General features: G+C 46.1%; 1 protein-coding gene and 1 long non-coding RNA gene across 7 annotated transcripts; one reads left to right on the forward strand and one right to left on the reverse strand.

Moving 5' to 3' along the window:
• The first annotated feature begins 290 nt into the window (after window positions 1–290).
• LOC120663698 lies at window positions 291–3,912 on the forward strand. 6 transcript variants are annotated; one of them, XR_005670585.1, is made up of 5 exons: window positions 291–1,015; window positions 1,623–1,734; window positions 1,873–2,013; window positions 3,214–3,318; window positions 3,604–3,912. It is a non-coding gene; the product is annotated as an uncharacterized LOC120663698 (long non-coding RNA). The 6 variants fall into 6 exon arrangements; XR_005670584.1 differs by lacking the exon at window positions 3,604–3,912 and adding an exon at window positions 3,489–3,524; XR_005670583.1 differs by lacking the exon at window positions 3,604–3,912 and adding an exon at window positions 3,494–3,524.
• A 411-nt stretch (window positions 3,913–4,323) lies between these two features.
• On the reverse strand, window positions 4,324–23,139 carry LOC120666972. Its single transcript, XM_039946968.1, has 25 exons — window positions 22,613–23,139; window positions 21,139–21,361; window positions 19,848–20,175; window positions 17,250–19,630; window positions 16,730–17,079; window positions 14,821–15,117; window positions 10,523–10,577; window positions 9,953–10,325; window positions 9,689–9,798; window positions 9,294–9,354; window positions 8,987–9,180; window positions 8,721–8,850; window positions 6,822–7,047; window positions 6,625–6,737; window positions 6,453–6,528; window positions 6,287–6,358; window positions 6,140–6,182; window positions 5,963–6,034; window positions 5,801–5,881; window positions 5,584–5,687; window positions 5,410–5,502; window positions 5,236–5,304; window positions 5,025–5,089; window positions 4,737–4,894; window positions 4,324–4,618 (listed from the first exon to the last, which is right to left on the reverse strand). Exons 2-25 carry the CDS (start codon window positions 21,253–21,255, stop codon window positions 4,556–4,558), a joined length of 5,631 nt encoding a protein of 1,876 aa, XP_039802902.1. The 5' UTR covers window positions 21,256–21,361; window positions 22,613–23,139; the 3' UTR covers window positions 4,324–4,555.
• Window positions 23,140–23,750: the final 611 nt, after the last annotated feature.

The raw sequence follows: 23,750 nt of genomic DNA on the forward strand, positions 1-23,750 counted from the left end.
CCACTGTCGCGCACGTTCTCCTCCGCCGCCCGCCCACCGGCCCGATCCGCTCCATCCCTCGCAGAGGCCGGCGGACACGAGCGTCGCCGCCGTCGCCGTCAAGAACGCCGACGCCTGACGAGGTGGCCGCTGTGCTCTACCCACGCGCGAACCCGATGGTGTCTGCCGTCGCGCCACCGCTTCCCCTCCGCGGCGACCGGCGAGGGCGTGGCCTGGGACACGACGCCCACGAGCTAGGTCTATTCTCCCTGTGCGCTGCCGCCGCCGTGATGCGCGGGCTGCAGGTAATTCCGTGCCTCAGCCGCCCCTCTGCCGCGGCTGCACCCGCGTTCTCCTACACACCATTGCCCTCTGCAGCTGCCGCCTCCACGCCGTGCGTGGCCGACGACTGCAGTGGCCAGTGGGCCGGGGATCCCTCTCCCTCTTCTTCTCTACTACTATCGCTTTCTCCTTTGCTTCTTCTTTCACTTCTCTGTGATTTGTTTCTCCGTTCAGTTGGCTGCTCCTCTGTAGCTCCAACATTGATTCCGGCGCTCGACAATGTGTACTTCACGCTCGTATCATTGGAGGCTCAAGATCAGATCAAGTTTTCGTCCTTTCAATTTTGCTTCTGCTCATGTTCTTTTCTTTTTCACGGAGTCTTCACATTTAGACTGGTTTTGTACTTTTCTAATTAATCTGGTGATACTGTCGCTGCTTGCTTTCCTCTCCCCTCTTCTTTCTTATCTTCTTGCCTGCAGCTTTTGCAACTTAGCTGTACAATATACCTATGCATATATGGTTATTAGCTTGATTTACCTTTTGAATACATGGTCGTGCCTTCAGATTTGATTTGTTTCTTCCTTTGATTTTAATCTCGATCTGATGTTTCTCCTCATTGTGCCTCCTTTGGTGCGGGCTGAATTGAGATTTGTATGATTCCAGTCCTCATCTGTTTTCTCAGAGATACATTACAATTTGCTTGCTACGTTTGCTGTGGTTGACGGTGTCTGCAACAACAACACTACAGTTGCAGGTAAACAATACAAACCACCCATTCCAAAGTTGCAAATACAGTTAAGAACTATACCTTTCCTTGCTTATATTTTATACCATTGATTCTAAGCTAGGAATTAAATTTAATGTATGCATTTGCCTTCCCTGTAAAACCTGTTTATTCACATCTGTCCAGTTCAGTCATTAACAGGCCTAATGAAATACTGTGGAAAGCTAATCTACCTCTGAAGATAAACCAAAAAAAAATGTTTGGTTAGCCCAGCAAAATTACATCTTAACTAAGGACAACCTGTTAAGGAGGAAATGGCATGGGAGTGCTACTTGCCAAGTTTTATCTGACAATGATAATGTTAGTCATTTGTTCTTAGAATGCTCCCTAGCCAAATATGCCCGGAGCATTGTGGCCCTGGTTGTGGGTGTTAACTGCAAACCCTGCTCGGTGGATCAGTTCTGGGTCTTTGCTCAGAGGTTCATGGGTCAGGGAGGAAAATACCATATGGTTGGATTAGCTGCGGTCTGTTGGGCTCTTTGGAGGGCAAGAAACAATGTGTGCTTTGAAAAGAAGATAACTTGATCTCCGACCAAGACCATTTGTTTAGCCTCATCTTTCATTGTTTTCTGGGCAGATCTTCAGTAGGAAGTTCACAGAGATGCTCTGGTGGTTGGGGCTGAAGCTCTGAAAGTGACGGAAGAGATACTAGAGTGGTGCTGCTGAGGTGAATAAAGGAACACATCTTGGTGCGATTCTTTCAGATTATTAGCATAATTTCATTCACATCAGCATGTCTCCTAATAGCCATCACTCAAACTGTGATTTCAACCCCAAATGGGGGCTACACTATTAAAATCTTAAATCTGTTTATCTTACCTTCGCAGGCACCGCATCATGCCAAGCTTATCACCATTAAGGAAGCAGAAACCCTCATTTCCGCATCACAAAGCAGTGATGCCCAGAAAACAACATTTATATTGCCTCAACCCTGCTAACTAGAGTATATATGCAGCACCTTTGCCTCGGTAAGTTTCGCTTACTCCATGCATTATGCTAGGACCATTAACTGCTACTACTTATTTCCTTATCCTCTGAAAAAATATTGGGTCTATCCAAGTATGAACACAGAAGAAAAACATATAGACAAACAGTATGACCATATAGAAAAATATTGGGTCCATCCAAGTATAGAAAAAAATATTGGGTACGCCGCCTCCCTGATCCAAGTATGAACACATAGAAAAAAAAATAGTCCTTCCACAACAGCGCCTGGCTCACGTATGAACACAAAGAAAAAAAATGTCCTTATCAATCTTGCCAAGCTCTTATTCGAATGTGGACGCTATACTCTGCTTCAGAGCCATACGTCAAGGCTAGGGACTAGGGAGGCGTACCTGACTGAGCTTTTCACATATGTAAATGACTCTTTACTTTATTCTGGTGCTCCTGTGTATTACTACTTACTATGCCAGTTCATGTTTTTGCTCACAACTAAATCGTTAAAGATATATTAAAACTGCTGCTTTATGAAACAACCTGTTTAAATAAAAATACATCAGAACTTTTGCGACACAATAAGGAACTAGCTCCTCAGGGGAAAAGTATAAAGTACATACCTTTCCTTGGGAGTTGGGACATAGCTCTTCTTGGTCAAATATATCCAGGTTAGGAATCTCTTAAAAACAGTATGAAGATTTAATATTTATAGCACCTCTGTCTAAATAATATTGATATGAAGTAATTATCATTGCTTCGTTAATGGCACCTTAGCATGCCTTCCAATTTTACATTTCCAGTTTCTACCGACATGTAATTGTTTTGAACTACATATCTCACCCATTAACTGCAACAGACAAAGTCATTTCATTATAAGAACTACAGCCTCCTAAGACTTACTATAAGAACTCACTTCTGGCATACATATTCCTTTGCGGCTTCTTTAGCCAACAGGAATTGAAGCTGACTCCAGTGTTTTGCCAAGCACCCAAATGCTACTATAACCTATGTAGGTTACTATCGCCGATGAAGCAATCTAGCATCTTATCTATTTAGTAGACTGTAATATTATGCTCTTTCAATTACATGGTTTGTGACCTACTCATTGCTACTGATGTGGAACACACATCCAGAATGCCCATCGCAGATAAACTGATGTAGAGGTTTGATCCTTTTCAAAAAATATGCTTTGTTTTTTATTTAACCTGCTCTTCCTGTTACCTTTGCAGACAATAAATCTACTCTGCCATTCTTACATCATTTGACTCTATACAACGCTTGTCGTAGACAGCTTGATGCCTAGATCATTTCAAAAACTGACGCATCTCTCACAGGTCCGCGTGCGATTTATGATTGAACCTGTTTTCTGTACATCCAATGCGGTCAGCTAATCCCTTTATTTTCGTTGTTCTCTTAGTATTGTAAAATGTGACAGATAAAACTACCTTAGAATGATTCTGTACTTCATGCTTAATTTCTTTTCTTTCTTTCTTTTTTTCGAAAGGGAAGATGTATTAAACAGCAGCACAATACATCCCCCACATTACAAACAGACCCCTGGAAAAATCAAGAATTACAAGTAAGTCCCTAAGGCTACTGTGCTTCTTCCCCCACTCCAGGTTCCTGTTTGTCTCCTCCACCACCTCGTTGATCCACCACCTCCCATCTCGGCAAGGAACTCCAAGCATTGGAAGAGCCGCAAAACGCAACGCCCAGTCCCCAACCAAGCGCATCAACACCATTGAACGCCCATGCTTAATTTCTTATTTACTATGCTCTTCCAATTCTTTTTGCACATAGCATGTCTCCTGCCACCATTACCTGCTCGATCTGTTAACCACGCTTCTAATAATCGGGTTGATGCCTAGATTGTTCCACAAAATGATGTCTGTTTTCCAGGTCCGCGTGCGATAGCACGCGTCATGCACTAGTTCAGGTGGAAACTCTCAGTGGCGTGGTACGTAGATGCGCTGGTGTGTGTATGTGTTTTTTTGACAGAACGTATCCACCGGGCCCACGTCTGTGGCTCGCCGCCCGCACCCACGTGTACCGCGCGCTCAAGGCGCTGAGAGCATGGTTTATGATACAGCTGTTCGTCGGCGAATAAACTTCAGCGTGGCCTTCAATAAATGCGGCAGCAGCTTTCCAGCAGCGCAAGCAGCGAATAGGAAAGAAGCGCAGCAGGAAAGCAACGAATGGGAGCACAGCGAGTGCGTCTTCGCCCGCTTCAAGCCGGCGTCTCGCAAAACGCTCGCTGCGCGTTCTCTCTCCTTTTCTCTCTCCGCCAGCGAGGATTCAGCGTGCTCCCCGCCAACGGTAATACTTGCTCTGATATGAACTAGAACAACACGATTGGTGGCGACGTCAGACGCCTCCACATGCAGCCTCATCCGCCACTTTTTTTTTTCTGATGACGAGACAAACAAAGAAGCAGTGAAATACCATCGCATGATGGCAGCTGCTGATCGCCTCTGTTTCCCCAGAATACCCGCAAAATGGCAACAGATGGAAGAAACATGAAAAATGGCAACGGACGGAGCTGGAGATCCCCTCCGCGCTCGTCGGTCGCTGTCACTCTTTCTTGAGGAGATCGTAGAACACCGCCGGCTTCTTGTAGCCCTTGGCGCAGGCCTCCTGCAGCACAGTTTGCAGCCCGTCAGGTTTCAGTTGTACAGACACAGACACAGCAGCCACAGAGATTCAGGTCTCAGCAGCAAGTTCAGAAACAGAAGAGATCGATCGTCCCCCTTGCCTGCATCGCGAACGCGATGTGGAGCAGGGTCGCCTCGGACCACGGCCGGCCGATGAACTGGAGCCCGATGGGGAGCCCGCCCTTGTCGTACCCGACCTTGACGGTGATGGCCGGCAGGCCCAGGAAGTTCCCTGCGATGGAGTAGCGGACCAGCGCGGCTGTTTGATGATTCAAGTATCAAACAGCACGATGAGTTAGCAGAGGATCACATAACATAAATGGCGCTGGATTTGGAGTCTGTCAATGGAAATGTTGCCGATGAATCCTTGGTCTCTTATTAGTTATTACCTCCGTTTATGTAGTCCAGTTCCCCGGTGTCGAACGCGTCGTCTTGCAGCGTGTAGGCGGTCACACTGACAATGACAATGGAGGAGGAGGAGGAGGAGAAGGAGGTCGGATCAGAGCTAGTAGGCTACATCTTACACATGTGATGGTACTCAGCTTAATTATGAAGCTAATCGGACGAGAAATGGCGGCGGTAGAGTTGAAGGGTACTCACCCGGTCATCGGCGAGACGATCACGTCGGCGGTCTTGAAGATCTCCTTGTGGAAGTACATCTGCCGGTTCCTGTCAAAAAGGTTTTTTGTTTTCAGATTCATGTCATGTTTAAGATATTGACATTACACATGTAGAGTACTACTCTGTCTGAATCTTTATTTGTCAGGAACTCACCGAATTCTTTGCGAGTTCAGGTAGGCTCTGCTGCTGAAGGAACCGTAGACGCTCAGCGCGACCCTGGCGTCCCAGCCGATCTCAGACCTCTTCCTGCCACAATTCACAGGATGCCATTTGTCCACATTCGCATGAAATTTTCAAAATAGCATCGACGAATTCAAACTTGCTTACAGCTTGTCGAGGTATTTGGCGAGCGACGTCGTGCACTCGGAGCCGATGGTGACGTAGTGCGCCAGCCGCATCTCCTCGATCTCAGGAATGGTCACGTCCACGGTCTTTGTGGTGAAACAAAATCGGTGTCGCAAAAACAAAATTTGGCAAATTCGAACGGAATTCAGTCTCTGTTTCAGTGCGGTACAAAAAAGTTTGCAAGTGCAGGGCGCCTCACCTGCCAGCCGTAGTGCGCTTGCAGCGTCTTGAGAGCCTTGTCGCAGCAGCTCCTGATGTCCTCGGCACTGTCGTTGAACCACTGCGGATGCAGCAAACTGTTGAGATTTGACCGCTGTATTTGAATTACCGTAGACGCTTGTACAAATGTACAGACACTGACCTTTGCATATTTTGCAAGTTTGATGTTGTTGATGGACATGCTGGACTTGAGCTGAGGCAGATTCAGTTCAGGCTGGGGATGAAAAAGCTTTTCAGTAATTCAGGCTCGTTGGGTACAGAAAAGCAGCAAGAGAAAGTTCAGAAATGGTAGGCCAGGCCTTTTAATCAGCGAGTTTACCCGCAAGTAGGACGGCTGGGACTGATCGACGATCGCCGAGTATCTGAAAGAAGCAGAACATGAAAAGATTTCTCAGATTTGAGGCCACGATCTGCAGTAATTCGCAATGCTGTTGGTGCTGTAAAGAAGCTGAGCACGGTGACTGACGCGACGAGGGCGTCCTCGACCGTCCCCGCCAAGATCCCCGGCATCCCGACCGTCCAGTTGAGCGGAAGCACCCTGCAGCCAGCAGCAATGGTGTTCAGAAATCTGACGTGGCCATGGATTACGTTTGGTGGTGGCAACAGAACAGGGGTGCATCGTCGGCGCGTACCCGGCGCTGGAGAGGCGGCCGGCGGTGGGCTTGAACCCCACGACGCCGCACAGCGCCGCCGGCATCCGGACGGAACCTGCGGCACAAGCACGCACGGCGGCATCGTTCAGCGTCGTTGCAAGTTGAAAGAAAAAAAAAATTCTGCGCAGGACCGCGTGGCCGCAGCACGTACCGCCTCCGTCGACGCCGAGGGCGACGGGGCAGAGGCCGGCGCAGACGACGGCGGCCGAGCCGCTGGAGGAACCGCCGGCGATCTTGCCGGCGTTGTACGGGTTCCTCGCGGACCTGCAGAGGCAGACAGTGGTATAGGTTACATACCGAATACAACTACGTACTGGGTGGGCAGGTATACGATACGGTACTACGTACCCGTGGTGCGGGTTGATGCCGCTGGTGCCGGCGCCGAGCTCGTGCATGTTGGCCTTGCCGGCGAGGACGGCGCCGCAGGCCCGCAGCTGCGCCACGCACGCGGCGTCCGCCTCGCACCGGCGCGCCGCGGCCAGCCACCGCGTCCCGCCCGTCGTCGGGTACGGCGCGCAGTCGATCTCGTCCTTTACCGCCACCAGCACGCCGTCAAGCGCCGACAGCGGCGCACCTGCACCAGGCTCAGACCATCAGTGTGTACGGTTACGACCAGAGATTCCGAGCTGACATCTAACCGGCCGGCGGCGGCGGCGCCGCAATGAATGAGAGCGGCAGATGCCGGTGGAGGGAGCTGGGGCATAGCAAGCCGTATCTACGTCTGTCAGTGTCGATGTCAGACACCAACAGCGGCAACCATCTGTCTTGTCTGTTTATACCTCTGTCCTCTCCTACCAATTCAGTGTTCACTAACGCTCACACATTCACTCTGCTGCAATTTTGTCTCTTTTAAAAAAAATTCACACGAACGTGACAACTGCCAAACTGACTGCTGCAATTGCTCAACCAAAAGAGAAAAAAACTGGCTGCTGCCCCTCGTGTGACCGGGTCTCACTCTTGTCTTGACAGCAACATGCACTACTACAGAATAGGCTTTTGTTCCAGGTCATTTGTCCCGGTTACCTTTGGACCCGGGACAAAAGGTGGCTTTTGTCCCGGGTCCAAAGGAGCGGGGGGGGGGGACAGGGGCCTTTTGTCCCGGGTGGAGCCACCAACCGGGACAAAAGGCCCCCCTTTTGTCCAGGTTGGTGGCTCCACCCGGGACAAAAGGTCCAACCCTTTTTATCCCGGTTGGTAACACCAACCCGGACAAAAGGGTGACCCTTTTATCCCGGTTGGTGGTACCAACCGGGACAAAAGGCCCTTTTTGTCCCGGGTGGAGCCACCAACCGGGACAAAAGGCCCCTCTACGTGATAGTTCAAAAGGGAGTTATTCTTTACTGAGTCACATGTACTACTTAGGTGAGTTGGCAAGCAGGCCATGCGCTAGGCAATAGGTCTTGGGTTCCAATCCCGCAGGGCGCAAATATTTTTTAGCACGAGGGACATTTTGTCCCGGTTCTACCACCCGGGACAAAAGCCTCCAGCGCTTTTGTCCCGGCGGCCGAATCCCGGTTCCAAAACCGGGACAAATGGCCATATGGAACCGGGACAAAAGGCTGTTTTTTAGTAGTGATGTAACCACAACCAAAAGGCTTCATTTCTCCTCCTCCAAGTGCTGAATCATTTCTCTTTTGAGATGCCCATGCTGCCGTGCTGAGGACTCGGGAGTCACGAACTCTCTTACTACTAGTCAGTTAGTCTCTTTCTTGGACACCTTCTGCGAAAGGTTGGGCAGCCCAGTTGGCTAGTCCAGTCTGGTAGCGTCGCTCCCACGAGGTGGTGAGTTCGAATCTCAATTGGGACGAATTTCTGCTCGTGGGTAAAAAAATCCCCTCGCAGGCTTGGCCCTCTCGGGCATGGACCAGGATTCGAGGGTTTTTCCGCGCCCTCTCGGGCATGGACCAGGATTCGAGGGTTTTTCCGCGGCCAGATGAAGCCGTAGTTGCTTCCTCTTAATGAAAAACGGTGGGGTCCGTTCACCCCCGGCCGCGTTTTTTTCTGGACACCTTCTCATTACGCCTGCAGGCTACTACTGCTACTGGAAATGAAGGTTGGTTGCAGTTGCAGCTAGCAAGGGGCTGCAGACAAAACTAGAGTTTGGTAGGCTAGCTAGCTAGGCGTCACAGCTGAGAGGTCGTCATCAACCTTCAGATCCGCCGAAAAGGAGCTGAGGTGTTTGATGGCTGAGAGCAACAGCAAGAATGGCAACTTCCTCCTCCAACAAAAAAAAAAGATGTCCATTACCTCTCTGGTATCTCAGGGTGGACTCCTCGGCCTGCCTCATCACGTCCTCGGGGTCGCAGCTGATGAAGAAGGCCATGTTCAGGCCAGGCCCCGAGCTCTCCTTCACCGCCGCCATGAACCTCGTCGCCACCTGCACGCGTGCACGACAGTTCAGATGGTTCAGGACAGGCCGTTGACTGCAACCATCATGTTCAGTAACCAGCAAGGGATTCCCGGCGTGGATCATTGCTCTTATCGAAGAACAATGCAACCTGAGAGTCACTCGCCTGAACAGGTGTCGTCTCCCCCGAGCTGTACGCGTCGTAGAAGTCCCGGATCGTCCACCGCTTCAGACCCGACAACGGCGCGTCGGCGGCGAGCGTGGCTTCCAGCCGCGCCGGGAGGCAGCCGACGGCCTCCTGGACCCGCTCGGCCGCCGACAGGTCGGGCTTGGTCAGCACCACGTTCTGCTCAGGAATGTCTGCACAGAAACAACAGTGTGTTTGGTCGGTTCAGAGTTCAGAAGTAAAGAGTTTGGCATGGTCAGAGGCCGCGCCAGACAGAATGATGCGCAGCAGTCAGCCAGAATAGAACCTTCCCAGTTGTGGGTTGCCGTGAACAACGGCGGCTCCGGGATGTCGGCGTCAGATACCAGCTGCCAACATTGGATCAGATGTCAGAGACTGAAATGTGAATTCTGAATCTCTTGCTCTGACCGGCTGCTGACTGATCTAGCAAAAGTGCAGCCAAGGGAAGTTCGAAACGGAACACAAGTGCGTTTCCTGTTCCGATGGCTGCTGTGCTCAAAGTGTTTTGGTCAAACTCCAGTTTCACCTTTTTTTTACATGCGAATACATGGTGACTGCTATGCGTTTGACTGAAACATTGTCAGAATATATTTTGATTGATTGAATTGAGAAAAAAATCATTTTCTATAGAGAAAGAGATGGAATTTTCAGAAGAGTAGGGCTCTGGCGCATGAACCTCACCTTGTTGATGAGATTGTCCTTCTTCAGGATGTAGAGTACAATCTGCCCGACGATCGGCATCTCCAGGATCCACACGAAGATCTTCACCAGGAGCCCAGCAACTCGAGGAGCTAAATATCAAACACCAAGAGATAAAAAAAAAAATCTGAAAACAAGGACCAGCAGAACTCTTATGTACTCCAAGAACTGAATTCAGACCAGAGGGGTTCAGAATTCTCGCAAAAATTCCTCACAGAATTGGTAACTAGCAACAAGGTAGCAGACCTTTGACATTGGGGCTGATGTAGAACTCGTCGCTGCCGGGGCCGAGGTCGACGTCGGCGGCCGGCTTGTAGACCTTCGCTGGCGAGCTGAAGAGGCCCATGGAGGACGGCGACGATGAGAGCGGCAGGCAGACAGCCACAGCTAGCAGGGCACTCTCAAAGCGTGGGAAGGGACTACTGCTTGTCGCCAGCTGTTGTGTGAATAGGCCGAGGGTTGTTGCTTTTATACGCCGGTAACGGCGAAGAAGAAGAAGAAGAGCGACGACCAGAACAAGGACGAGTTGAAGGTGATTGATTTCTTGGTTCAGAGTTAATCGGAGGACAGAGGACAAAAGGATAGAAGATGATGGGGAATTGCCATAGGAGAGAGAGGATTAAGGCTTGGACTGATCCTCTCTCTCTCTCTACTGGTTTTCTTGTTGCGATTTTGGCGGGGGGAGGAATCAGGCTATGCTTTCTTGCGGAGTTTCCAACGGTGTCTTCCGGCACGAGGTTGTTCTGCCTTGTGTGCTATATGCCTATATCGATGCAGTAATCTAATCGACGTCAATTCATCTGTTCTTGCGTATACAAGTCCTGAAGTCCAGTTTTGCAAGATAGGCCTCTGAAGACTGCCAACTGTAGAGCTGAATTTGCATGTATTTGTAAACATGATTATCGAAACTTAGGAGTTTCAGCGTCGATTGCTATTTCAAATTAAATAAAGTTGTAACTAGATGAAAACTCGAACCATTTTGATGAAATAAAACTCCGCTGCAACTAAGGTAATCTATCTATTATCTTATTATTTCGCCAACAAACGAAGCCTCCACGTTCGCTCTCAAGACATAGAAATTTCCACATTAATCAGAGAAAAAAAGAAAAAGAAAAATTACCCACCACTGCCATTATGATAAAAATTAGCCTAAAATACCCCTGTGTCTAATTAAAAATCACCCACCAATATCATTATGAAAATTAAATATAAATACCTTTTAACTATGTATCACTTACAAATATATACTATTAATAAAAACTAAAGCTAACAACAATCAATCAAAATAAAATGAAAATAAAATTAATCATATGCATAATATTATTAAAGCTCAACAAATCAAATTTTTATTATAGGTAGATCATATTTGAAATTGTTTTAACCAACAATAAGACATGATTTACGATAATGTATAGGGTGATATATGGTAAAAAAAATAGTATAATCTCTAAGTAAGGATATAACGACATGCGAATTTTTGAATTTTTAGCCTAGTAGTTTAGTTAAATTGGAAATAAAACATTGAGACTGGCACTCCCTTTGGTCAGATCCAAAAGACGTTTAATTACAGACACCAGATTTGGCTTGCATGTAGCTATACTTTGTTGTCCGAAATGTCTTATAAAGATGACCAGAGGCAGTATTACATTTCAGGGAGACGTAGGGGCAACGGAGTTCAACCAAATGTGTGGAAGAAATACTATGTACTTGAAGGATCAGGTTGCACCAATAATGTCACTTTGAAAACTATGCCCTGTTGTTTTTTGAAGTTGATTGTTTAGGTCAAACCAAAGCTTCGTACACTAATTTCATGGGGCAAAACAGTTGGGCAATTAAACCTTTTATTTCTGTTCCCTATCAGAGACCAATATTGAAGCAAGATGCACGCTCGTTTTTCATCAATAAAATGAGGGTAGAGTGTATGCAGAATTTAATCACCTAGATAAAGAGAGTTATTTAGTGGGCCAAAATCCTTTTCGTCTTAATTTGATTTGTCTCTCTCTGCACCCGAATAAACTTCATAAAAAAGAAATAGTATGCCAACCATATCGATTTTTACATCTAAAGATTGGTAGAGCCGTCCTGTTTGGACCCAAGTGCTAATGGTGGACTAAAGTTTAGCACTAGTGTATCCAATTAGGAGTGCTAATATGGTGGACTAAAGTTTATCTAAGACTATAAAAATTTGAGCAAAGGTAGGAGTGCTAACTGGTGTTAAAGTTTAGCATTCAACTTCAGCTCCTTCAAAGTTCAAACAGGCTCTTATAATAGTGGAACTGTTGAAGCATATTTATTTTGCTTTTTTCCTTAAACAACTTGATATTTTGAGTGCACTGATCAATGACGGACCTCTGTAATAATAAGCGAAGTGGTAGCTGAATATCGAGTTCCAAGGGAACCTAAATGAGCATTACTAAAATATTAGATTATAATAGGAGATTGAAGATTTACAGGGGCCTCAAAAAATAATTAAGGAAAGACCTTAGATGTCTTCGTCATCCACCACCCACAACGTGTGCATGGAGCAATATATATAGTATATAACAACCTCTCCCCCACCAAACTCATTCCAACTTGTCACTTCACCAAAAGTGTGCACATTCAACCCAGCACCTCTCACACTCCAAATGAATCAACAATCGCCCATAAATGTCGCCGATTTTTCTATCCAGGGTCACAAGCATACAAAAAAGGATTCTAGAAGCTTTATATACACAATACAAAAAAAAAAAGAAAGAACAAATTGTGGAAAAGGAAAGCTGGCAACCAACTGTTCCAGCCATTGATTGGGCTTGCTTGCATGCCCATTTAATTGTCCTCCTCCACAAACCCATCACTTGCAAGATGGTTAACCCAAAACCACTCCATGCGCCTCTCCTAGTCCTTGAGCATTAACTTGCCTCCCATGACTAAACCCCACGCAGTGCTCACCCAAAACGGAGGCTAATTTATTCTTGTGGTGCTCAGCTTCTTTCTCCTGTATGTGATCTGGTTGTGCTATTGACCATTGATTGCAAGCAGATCCAAGTTTTTTTTTTGGCAGGCAGATCTAAGGCTTTATAGCTCAAGAGTGGTGGTTCTTCCATAATGTGTACCCTAACCAACGCATGTTGTATGATGGAGTGACACTGTATGTGCTACATCAGGGGCCATTTATTTGCATGTTATGGTGTAAACTAAAAAGCCACTGATGGGTATATATGGTTACATATTCCTGTTGTGAATGTTTGTTAGTAAGCAAAAAGGACACTATATACATATCATTGGAGTTAATAACTGCCTCTATGGATGAAGTCACACTAGAAGTTAGTTTCCAAAATCAAATTACTTGTACTAGTAGTTTTATACCATGCCTGTCTGGCTGTCCAGGAAAATGGAAAAATAGATACTATGCCCAAGAAAATGGAACTTCAAATCAGTAGAGAAATATTGAAAGTTCCAAATAAACAATACAGTCATGGAAGTCAAACTCTGCTTTTCAACTAAAGAGTTGAGTTGGCCATACTATGCAAAAGTAGGTCAAAATTAAGACTAGTTTAAGGTCTGACTTTGAAAACATGGTACAATGGTGCACAAACTCTGTTTTTAATTTTTCAACTAAAGAAGTCGACATACCACGTGAGACTAGGTCAAAATTAAAAGAGTTAAGAGTGGCTTTAAAATGTGGTAGAATTGAAACAGCGCACAATCTCCCCAAAATTAAAAAATGCACTGACTTTGTGATAAGGAGACGACATGGCCAATAATTAGGCAAAAAAAAAAGATCATTGAATGCACACATCATTTCTTGAGCAGACTCCTAAGGTCAGTCTCAGTGCACATTTCATCGTACGGTTTCCAAGAGTAGAAACTAGGTAACTGTGACAGATGAGTTTCATAATGATGAAACTCTTCTCATGTTCCATGAAACTTTCCCTCCTCTCTTCTCATAATGATCTCGACATGTCAGCAAATTTGCTGATGTGGCATGGTAATTAATGCCCATAAAACTCCTCATGAAATCCCTATTGAGACTAGTCTAAGAATTCTGTTAATGTAGTAGTTCCACTAGCGAGTTGCGTGTAGTATTACAGTATCACTGTAGGTATTCTCAAAGGGAGGTTTCATTTTTGTGTTTCTAAAAATTCCACATATAAGCATTGCCCTTCCGCGTTTCTTGTCCTATATATAGATATGTGGGTGCCTGATCCTGAGTTGAGCAAAGTTTGTGAGAGTATGTATCACCATTGTTTATTTGTCACAATTTGCTCAATGGTTTGCCATTGTTTTTAGATATGGTCATGGTCACAGTAAATGGCATTTGAGGACGTGCCTGCTGGACAGGAGTTGCATTGTCGCTGTGAAACCTTGATCAATTATGAAGAAATGAAAGGAGCAAGTCTCTGCAGCTTTGAGAGTGTGGAATTGATACTAGTACTCACTCACCGCTTGGCAAATTCGGGAGGTTTCTGTCAGTTCAGTAATCGTGTAGCAGTAGGAAGGTTTCAGTCACTTACTTTGGAGCCTGCGATTATTAATTCGTTTTCGTCACCCCGCAAGCTGCCAACGCTGCGTCCACCTGCAGGCTCGCGTTCATGTCCGCCATTGCCGGAGCTGGCCTTGCATACCCCACCGGTGCGAGTTCGGTCGCGCGGAGAAAGCAGCTGTCAGATATCGCTTGAATCTTCTTGAGCGAGGGGGATTGGTGGGTGGAGCTACCCAATCTGAGACCCGGGTGTTATATGAACATTTTAAGGGGTATTATGCTAATATATAAGGGGCGGCATTTTGCAAATAATCGGATCGCGATCCAAATTAGGAGTCTATATGTAAATATTAATTCCGGATGGCTGTCCGCCGCAGTGGAGCGACCGGACAAGGGCCTCGAGCTCCACGCTGCTGCTCTCCAGCGCGCGCAGGATGTTCGACGAGATGCCCGCGCGGGATGTGCATGTTGACGAACGGGAAATGTGGCCGCGGGTTTGGTGTCAGTGATTCACTAGCTAAGAATAGGAAATAATAATCAACCAACTACATCAACTTTATTCATATCATGGATCATCCTCCCTGAATTTGCCACCAACTCCAGTTTGGTGAACTAGAGTGTTGCTGGGTGGATTATTATCTCAGGGTACCAGGAGCTGAAGCCGGGCTTCTTGGACATGGCGTCGAGCTCAGCCTCGGTCAGCCAGGCGGCGAAGCCCTGGAACAAGGTCTTGTAAGTGTGGACGATGCGTGGCTCACCGGACTCGGTCAGATTGCTAGGGAGGAAAGACTGGTACCAACTCCGGCGAGCGTCGTCGTCCATCGCGGCGGCGTCCGGTGGCGGCGTGAGGAACACGATGTACTTCCTGTATTTTGATGATGGAGAAGGTGCGGCGGCATGTAGGCCCCTCAAGGATGATGGATCGGTGCAGAGGAAGAGGAGGGTGCTGGAGCATAGCAAGACTACTGTAGCAACTATGAAGGCGGACGCCATTGCCATTTAGCTAGAAGTAGCACTCACTACTGGGGAACGAAGGACAGGAGAGAGAGAGAGAGAGAGTGAGAGGCAGGAGTTGCTTGCTTTGCTTATATACACGCCTTACGGCGTGCCTACTGAAATCCAAATAACATCATTAAGAATGCTAGCTAGCTGCTCTGGCAACTGCCATCCATCGATCACACAATTGATGGGATTCCAGCTCACCGGCGTGGATTCTCTGACTTGCTGAAGCAAAATCACAGGTAACTTTCTCCTCCTCGGATGCCACTCATTCTCCATCCAACGGTTGATGCAGATTTTAGCTTCCTTCAATGCAAAACAATGAATCCAGCTCCAGTTCTCGGTCCTAATATGGCCCAGCTTCATAGACAACTTAGGATGAAAACAAAACTTATTATCTATTCATGGAAGGGACCACCGGAGCAAAACTCTCTAAGTTATAGAGTTCAATGAGATTCAAAACTTTGTAGCTGACAAATGTTTCGTTCAAGATCGTGTACTAGGATAAATATTCGTTACCATTTCTAAAGTCTAATTCTAAAAATGGAAATTTGATTTTTTTTTCAATTTTTAAACAACCTCGGATAAAGATGCACTGACTTTGTGATAAGGAGACGACATTGTCAATAATTAGGCAAAAAAAAAAGATCATTCAATGCACACATCATTTCTCGAGCAGATTCCTAGGAATTCTGTTAATATAATATAGTGGTTCGTAATACTACAGTGTCACTACTAGGTTATTCTCAATGGGAGGTTTTATTTTATGTTTCTAAAGCTTCAACATAAGCATTGCCATTCCACGTTTCCTGTCCTAAATCATGTAGATGTAGGTGTTCCTGTTGGCAGCGCAGGTGTGCCTCTGCTACTCAACTACTCTAGCTAGTAGGAGTTGATGAATTTTTACAGAAACGGACATCGCATCAAAGGAATTTTACTTTCAACATAGATTTGTATGCGACATTACTCACGTTAAAACACTACTAGGTACAAGTCAGGAAATAATCAACCAACCAAATCAAATTTATTCGTACCATGGCGCCTGTTTTGCGAATGAAATGATCTCCCCAAAAGTATGAGGCCATCAGGCAAGAAAGATCCAATTTGTACACAGCTCAATCTATGAGGCCGTGTTCCATCTGTTGTGCTAGCAAAAGATCAGTTCCACAGCTTCCAAAATAACTGAATGTCGACGCTGCGCCCACAAGATCTCCCCAAAAATATTCATCGCAGCTCACTGCTGCAAAGAAAATTAAGTTCAACAGCAATACATGCAAAAACCAGATGAACATTGAATTTGTACTTTGCTCTGCACTTTCCTGCGTCAGGGATCACACACAGATACCAGGTTTTCATTTTGCGGCAATCAACCACAATCACACTGTTCACGGATACAGTAAGACCTCATCAAGCAGGCTATAAAAACTGAGCTTGCTGGAATGGATGGAATTTAGCACACGAATCTAACAATCAGTTTCTGTGAATGTACATCGACCTACCTACATATGACCGCATCCATGAACTGTTTGTTAGTATGGCATCTGGGCAGCCTTTTCGGTCACCTCCTACTTGCTCTTTTGCTTCTGTAACTGCTAAGGGTCGAGAGCCCCCCTGCGAACACTGACATCTCTGAGGGTGGGGGCGAGGGCTGGATCGACGGCAGCGGAGAAAAGCAGCTTGTGTTGCTGTTCGGAAGCTCAAAGTCGTACAAGTCATCCGCAAACATTGCGAATTCAGCATCGCCATTTCCGAAGTCCAGTGGCAATGGCATCTCCCTGCTGGATTCAAGCCTTTCAGGCTCCAGCACCACACTGTCGAGGTCTGTCAGTGATTTCAGTTGACGCTCTAGAGAAGAAATCGTTTTCTGGCACTCTGCAAGCTTCCCAGCTGCGTTGACAAGCTCCTTCTCCTACAACAGTGACAACAATTCGACTTGGATTCAGTGATGTTACTACTCTTATTTATCCTCTGAGTTATACGACTCATAAGGGTTTCAAGTACTCCTTCAAAGACTATAGATTCATAAGGGTTTCAAGCTCAGGTGTTATAAAGGGGAAATAGGTATCAAGAGAAATTTACCTTTTTAACCTTCAGATCTCCATTTGAGTTTGCAAGCCGCCAGAGCTTCGCGTCCCGACTATCTCTTGACAGCTGAGCCTCCAGCTTTTGACATTTCTGTTCATATTCTTCTGACAGCAATCTCTCCTGCTCGATCTCCCTATGGAGCAAGCTCACCTTGTTTGTCAGTTTTATGAGTTCCCTGTCTGCTGTTTTAAGTTTATGCTCCATAGCCATCCTCTCTGATTGTAAAGCCTCTGCCTTGATAGTGAATTCTTCAGCTGATGACATCTGCTCCTTGAGTTTTGCTTCCAATGACCCTACCTTCTGGTTGAGATTTCTGGCATCCTGAAGTGCAGACTCTGCTTCTGACTCCAAAACCTTCTTCACAGCCTCTAGAGCTTCTAGTTGCATCTGGAGCTCTGCAGAAAATGACTTCTCCTTTTCCACATCGTGCTCAAGTGCAGCCACCATATCACACAGGTTTGCAGCTTCCGAGTTCACTAACTGGAGTTGTTCCTCCAATGATTCTTTAGCAGACTCCACAGAATGAGTTCTCTCTGCTTCAATCTTCATCTCTAACTGTGCTGAGAGTTCCTCACAAAGTGCCTTCTCTTTTTCTAACTCACTCTGTTGTGCTTTTATGATATCTTGCAGTTTCTGTATTTCAGCGTTTGCTGAACACAGCTTTGCCTCCAAGGATTCTTTAACAGCCTCAGCAGTTCTTGCCGCTTCAGTTTTCACCTCTATTTGTGCTGCAAGCTCTTCATGCAATGCCTTCTCTTTTTCTACCTCATTCTCAAGCTCTTTGACAACATCTCGCAGCTTACCTGCCTCAGCATTTGCTGAACATAACTGCGCCTCCAATGACTGTTTAACTGCATCAACAGTTGCTTCCATCTTCACCTGTAATTGTGCTGTTAGTTCCTCATGCAATGCCTTCTCCTTTTTGACCTCATTCTCTAGTGCTTTGACAATGTCATGCAGTTTCCCCATTTCAGTGTTTGCTAAACATAGCTGTGCTTCCAGTTCTTCCTTAGCATTCAACGCAGCCTCCTCCTTTTCTTTATGCTGCACAGAAAGAACCCTCTTAGTGTGAATTCTCTCTTCTAATGATGCCATAGTAAGGCGAAGCTCTGTGGCTTGTGCTGACATCAGTTCTAACTGCGACTCTAACTCTTTCTGCCCTGCATTCTTTTCCAACGAAGTTACAGCCATAAGTAGTTCCTCAACTTCTACAGACTTGGACTCCAACTGCAACTCCAAAGCCTTCTTCTCAGAATCCAGACGCTCCACATCTTCCAAAGCTGCAAGTTTGGAGCTATTTGCCAAGTCCAACTGCATTTGCATTTCGACCAGCCTGTTCTTTGCCGCCACTAGTGCATCGCAGGAAATGTCAAGCTGATTTCTAACCTCCATAAGTGCTGTCTCAAGCTCCCTTTTCTCACTTTCAATGGCACCAAACTTTTCCTGCAAATCTGTGACCTGGTTTTGCAATTCTTCAGTTTCGACTTTCAAGGAGAAGCTTCTTGCCACAGCCTTGTCAGAATCTGTTTCCATTTCAAAGTTAGAGCTTGTGCGGTCTGATTCAGGCAATGCAGCTAACCTTTCCATCTCAAGGAAATCATCCATTATGTCAATCTCAACAGGATTGTTCACAAGATTTCTTGAACCATCCTTGCCATTCTTAAACTGATCAAGCTCCGCAATCAAAGCCGATACCCACGAGTCAGAATTTCGCAGATCATTATCTACAGCCACCATATGCTCCCCATGGTCGGACTGGCTGTCAGTCAGTGATTCCATGCAACCATTGTTTTGCGTAGGCCTAGAATCATTGATCAATGTTACTTTCCGAGTTAGATGCTGTAACCTGCGGCACTCTGCCTCAACCCTTGCAATCTTTTTAACGCTTTCCAAGTGCTGTTTACTTGCTGTCTCTGCTGCTTGGTTGCTCAGGTCTCTTTCCAACATTAGTATCTTCAGATCCTTGGACTGTACAAGAAGCTTGGCCTTGAGATCCATATTCTCTTTCTCAATTGCCTGAAGCTTGGCCTTAAGGTCCAAGTTCTCTTTCTCAATTACCTGAAGCTTTTCTGGTAGGTTATGTTGTAATAGCATGGACGATGATGCTTCTGATCTGGTCAATGCCAGACGCTTTTTTAGCTCTGCGATATGGTTTTGGAGCTCAGAGTTTTCAGACTGTGGCACCTGAGACTTCTTGGAAACTATTTCACGGATCTTGTCATCTTGTTCTTCCCTCGCCAGCCGCAGTTGCCTGACACATTCCTTGAGGGCCTCATCTAAGTGGTTGACTTGATCCTGGAGAGAAGTATTCTTCTGACAAGAAGCTTCAAGTAGCCCCTTCAGAGCAGTAACTTCAGCTTCAGCTTGTTCCCAACCTACAGAAGATGTTTTCAAAACAAGACTAAGAGAACAACTACATTGAAGGATGAAAGCAAACTTCACACACATGCAAACTTAATATTGCCATTCGGTACTAGAGAAACAAATGAAATGAATCAAATTGTTCTCTCACAGTGACTTTACAGGTGAAATTCTAAAGGAAAATAATTTATTCACCCACTTAAAGTGAATTCACTAAGGAGCAAAAGATACCTGCAACAGCCTCTTCTGTGACTTTAGCATGCTGCTTCACCAAGTCCTCTTTTGCTCTAATTGTCAGAAGTGCAGCAGAGAGTTTCTCGTTTAAAATCCTCACGGTCTCCTTGATCTCTTCGTCTCTGACATTGGAGGATACATGTGGTCCTACTGATTGACCATGCTCTGGACTGGAACCATTTAAATTCACCCCTGCTGCTAGCTTGCCGTTCAAGGACCTTGCGGTTCCAGTTTCTTGGCTGTAATCATATTTATCTCTTGAAAAGGCTTCAGGAGATTGACCCTGACAGGGCAAAGCATTATTTGAGATGGGACTCGGGATCTCCTGGATTTACAAGGGTACAAATAATATAGACAGACTATTTTTCAATAGAAAGAGCAAATAATTCATTGCAGTATCCAAACTGTGTCCAGAGCTAGCACTAGAAGTTGTGTATGTCTAGACCATGTTAAGAAGTCGTTAGTTACCATACTCTCCATTTGAGTTGTAAAATCATTCACCTTTCTTCCGATGAATGCACAAAGATGTAGATTGTTAACAAAAAGCTACATTTAATGTGATTAATTTTAAGTAACTTAATACCCTTGGAAGATAGAATTCAAAGTTTCAACACATATAACTTCACAGATGTAAAATCTATTTATTTAGCAATGCATTTTTATCTTCTTTTTTTTTTTGCCAGTGCTAGCAGGCTACATCATGTGGTAAAAAAAACAGATGTTACTAATTCCATACTTCCATTCAAAAGAACACCTGACACTCTCATTGGAAGCTAAGAGAGATAGTAGCCCAAAAAATTAAGTTTAAGCTAAGCCAGCATGGATCCCTTAAATGTATCGGTTGCTTACTGTGTGGGTGGGTGGGTGGGGGGAGGGGGGGGTACAACAAAAAATAATCTGAGAAGAATGCCTTAATAGCTTCTCACTTGAAGCCAGAGTAGCGAAATATGAATTTCTATAGTTAGAAAACACATGGGACTTGAATAAACAGTGTATGAATCAACCAAACAACAGGGTGAAAAGCTAGCACCATTAGAACTCCAGTTTGGATTTTTCTTGTAAAAAATACATGATTCCTGAGTAAGATTCGAATCGACAACAGCCAAGTATTAGGAAACTTCTTCCTAAGAAAATTTCAGTGCCCCCACAACTGAAAAGAGCACTACACAGCTTAAATTATGATAAATTCAGAATACATCGATCATGAAGTTAATCATAAGCTGCAACCAAGCTGCCGTGATGAAATGAAAAGATGCACAGGATACAAAATTATGGCAGGGTTCTGAACCTGATCGTCAGAGCACTGCTCGGAATGCGACGACACAGACATAGAGCTGTCGCTACCCCCGGGGCTCTTATCCGATGACTTGCGCCTCCAGAGCCAACCCGCACGATCCATAACCATGAACCACTCAAGAGATCAAAAGTGGCTCTTCTGCTTTCTGCCTCTTTTGGAGGGCTACCACCATGTGCAGGTTTCAGATATCAACATTGGCACTGGAGAGACAGCTCTGCACCACAAGCAAAGATGCTGATCACTAGTCTGAATTAAACGGCATGCAGCACAAATTGTCACTTGAGAATGATAGCAACAAATTGCGAAAGATGCAGTTCCAACAACATCAACAAAAACAATTAGTGAAAGCTGGAGAGACTAATATAACTACTGTCAGCATGATGTCCAAAGGTAGAGAGCAGCTGATCTTTCTCTCTCAGACTAATTTCCCATTGAAAACTAACACATTGATCGAGCATTAGCATCCAAATTCCTCTGTCCTGATAGAATCAGGACAAACGGATACTAATATGTGTGCTCCACACATCTGTTGGAAAAGAAAATGACATCTCGCCTAGGATGATTCAACTCAGCAACGGCAAGAAAAGGGGAAAATTGGTCCCCGTCAACATGTGCAGCAAACTACCGGTTCCTTTCTTTAGCGCAAGTTGGCAACACTTCCACACACGCTATAGTTATCATCAACACCAAATCCGACCACGGTAGAGTAGAATCTCAGGAAAAACAGGCAACACCCAAAACCAAAGTGCTGAAGGGCAGAACTACCGAGAGTACAAGTTCTTTTTTTTATCACCGACAAATCAACCAGGTCCTCTTTAGGGTTCCAGCAACCAAGAACGACAGAGAAATGAACACAATGTGCAAGCAACAAGCATTGCTGCGGAGAATTTTGTGCTGAAAGAAATGAACACAAAATTCAGTCGAGTATGCCCTTGTCGCATCGGAGGAATAGTAGTACCAAAAAAAAAGTTTTGAAAAATAGTTGCACAGAGTGTGCAAGTATAAATCCCCTTTATCTTTCCAGTTGAAGGGCACGACTAAATAAAAATAAATAAATAAATTATAGCCACCGACTAGTAGTCCCGATTCCCCAAGAGAGGAGAAACGCACCCGGGGAATCAAAACCCGTCGGCGGGAAAAATAAGAGGCGCGCGATGCGCGAAGACGGAAAATCTGTATCCTGAAGCAAGGCAATCCGCAATCTGATTCCTCCTAGCTAATTCACCTAAACCCCTGATGAGACGAGGGAGGAATCCGGAAGCAATCCCCTAAGAACCCCACCTCCGAGTCCGGAAATCCAGAGGCCTAACTCAATCCGAGAAATCTGGGCAGAGAAACCCACGAGGAGGAGGAGCAAGGAAGAGGAGAAAATATACACAATGCTCTCCTCCATGGCGGCGTTGTTTGTACCAGCAAGGAGTCAATGACGAAGTGGGGAGCAAGCGATGAATGTGAGCATTGATACCTGGAATTAAACCGGTGCACGGAGACTGCCGCGCATCACAAGAACACACAAGGACACACTCGCTCTCCGTGAGAAAACTGAAGAAGGCCAGCCCAGCAAGCAATGGCCTCTCGCCTTCTCTCTCCCCTCTATCTCTCCTCGCTTTAGCTCGGCAGTAGGACAGCGCGGAGCAGGTGGGAGGGATCGGGAAAGCGGCGGCCCCCGACCCGGCCAGCCAGCTCACTCGACCGGGAGAGGCGAACAAGCAAAGCGGACAAGGCGCGCAGGAACACGAGCTGAAAAGGCGAAAGGGGATACCACCGCTAGTACTAGCTAGCCGCGGGCGCCACCTGCGGCCTGCGGCTCTCTCGCCATGTGAGGTGGGGAGGCCGCAGCCCGCAGGTACTGGTCGGTGTGGGAGGAGCTGGGATTCGGATCTCCTCCTCGAATGCTCTCGGGCCTCGAGGAGAATGGTGATGCCTGCCCAACGCGCGTGCGATGCGTCGGAGGGAGCGATAAATGCGAGGATCCAAGGCCGCCCTTTTCACCCCTCCGAAATGCAAAAGAAAAGGTAAATGGAGTAATTAGTAGTCATACAGTACAGGGGGAGTACTGGGCGCGGCGCCATTGGCGTCTTGTTCCTCCTGCTCCCTCTGATCAGCAGCTCGCTCTTGTTCTTTCTTCCCGCGCGGGGGGGCTCAAATCGACAGGCAAGCCCGCAGGCCACCTATTCTGGTTTCCTTGCCCTTTCGGTCCCCTACCTCTGGCTACCACGCTCCGTCTCTCTCTCTCTCTCTCACTCTCTCTAGCTCACAGCAGCCTCAACTAGTTCATACAGTGGTGGACTGGTAGTTCAAATAGGATTTAGCATAGTGCATTGTTGATTGTTGGGTGAAAGTACTAGTGCTCCTAATCTAATCCTAATCCTAGGTGCTACCATAATAACCACCGCTGCATTAGCCGTTAAAGATTATTCCAGCCTCTGGCGCTTGATTGCGAGATTGCAGCGACGGATTAGGGACGCCGGCTTCTTTTGTTATGCAATCATTTTCAAAAAAATAATTTTAGTTTTTTCCTTGCTAATCTTTTAGGAGAGACGTAAAGCTTGTTTTGGAGGAGGAGCGTTGGGCTTTGGCTGTTTTCTTCGTGCCCCTGACGA

Source organism: Panicum virgatum, chromosome 3N (genome assembly GCF_016808335.1).
Source record: "Panicum virgatum strain AP13 chromosome 3N, P.virgatum_v5, whole genome shotgun sequence".
Lineage (NCBI taxonomy): Eukaryota > Viridiplantae > Streptophyta > Magnoliopsida > Poales > Poaceae > Panicum > Panicum virgatum.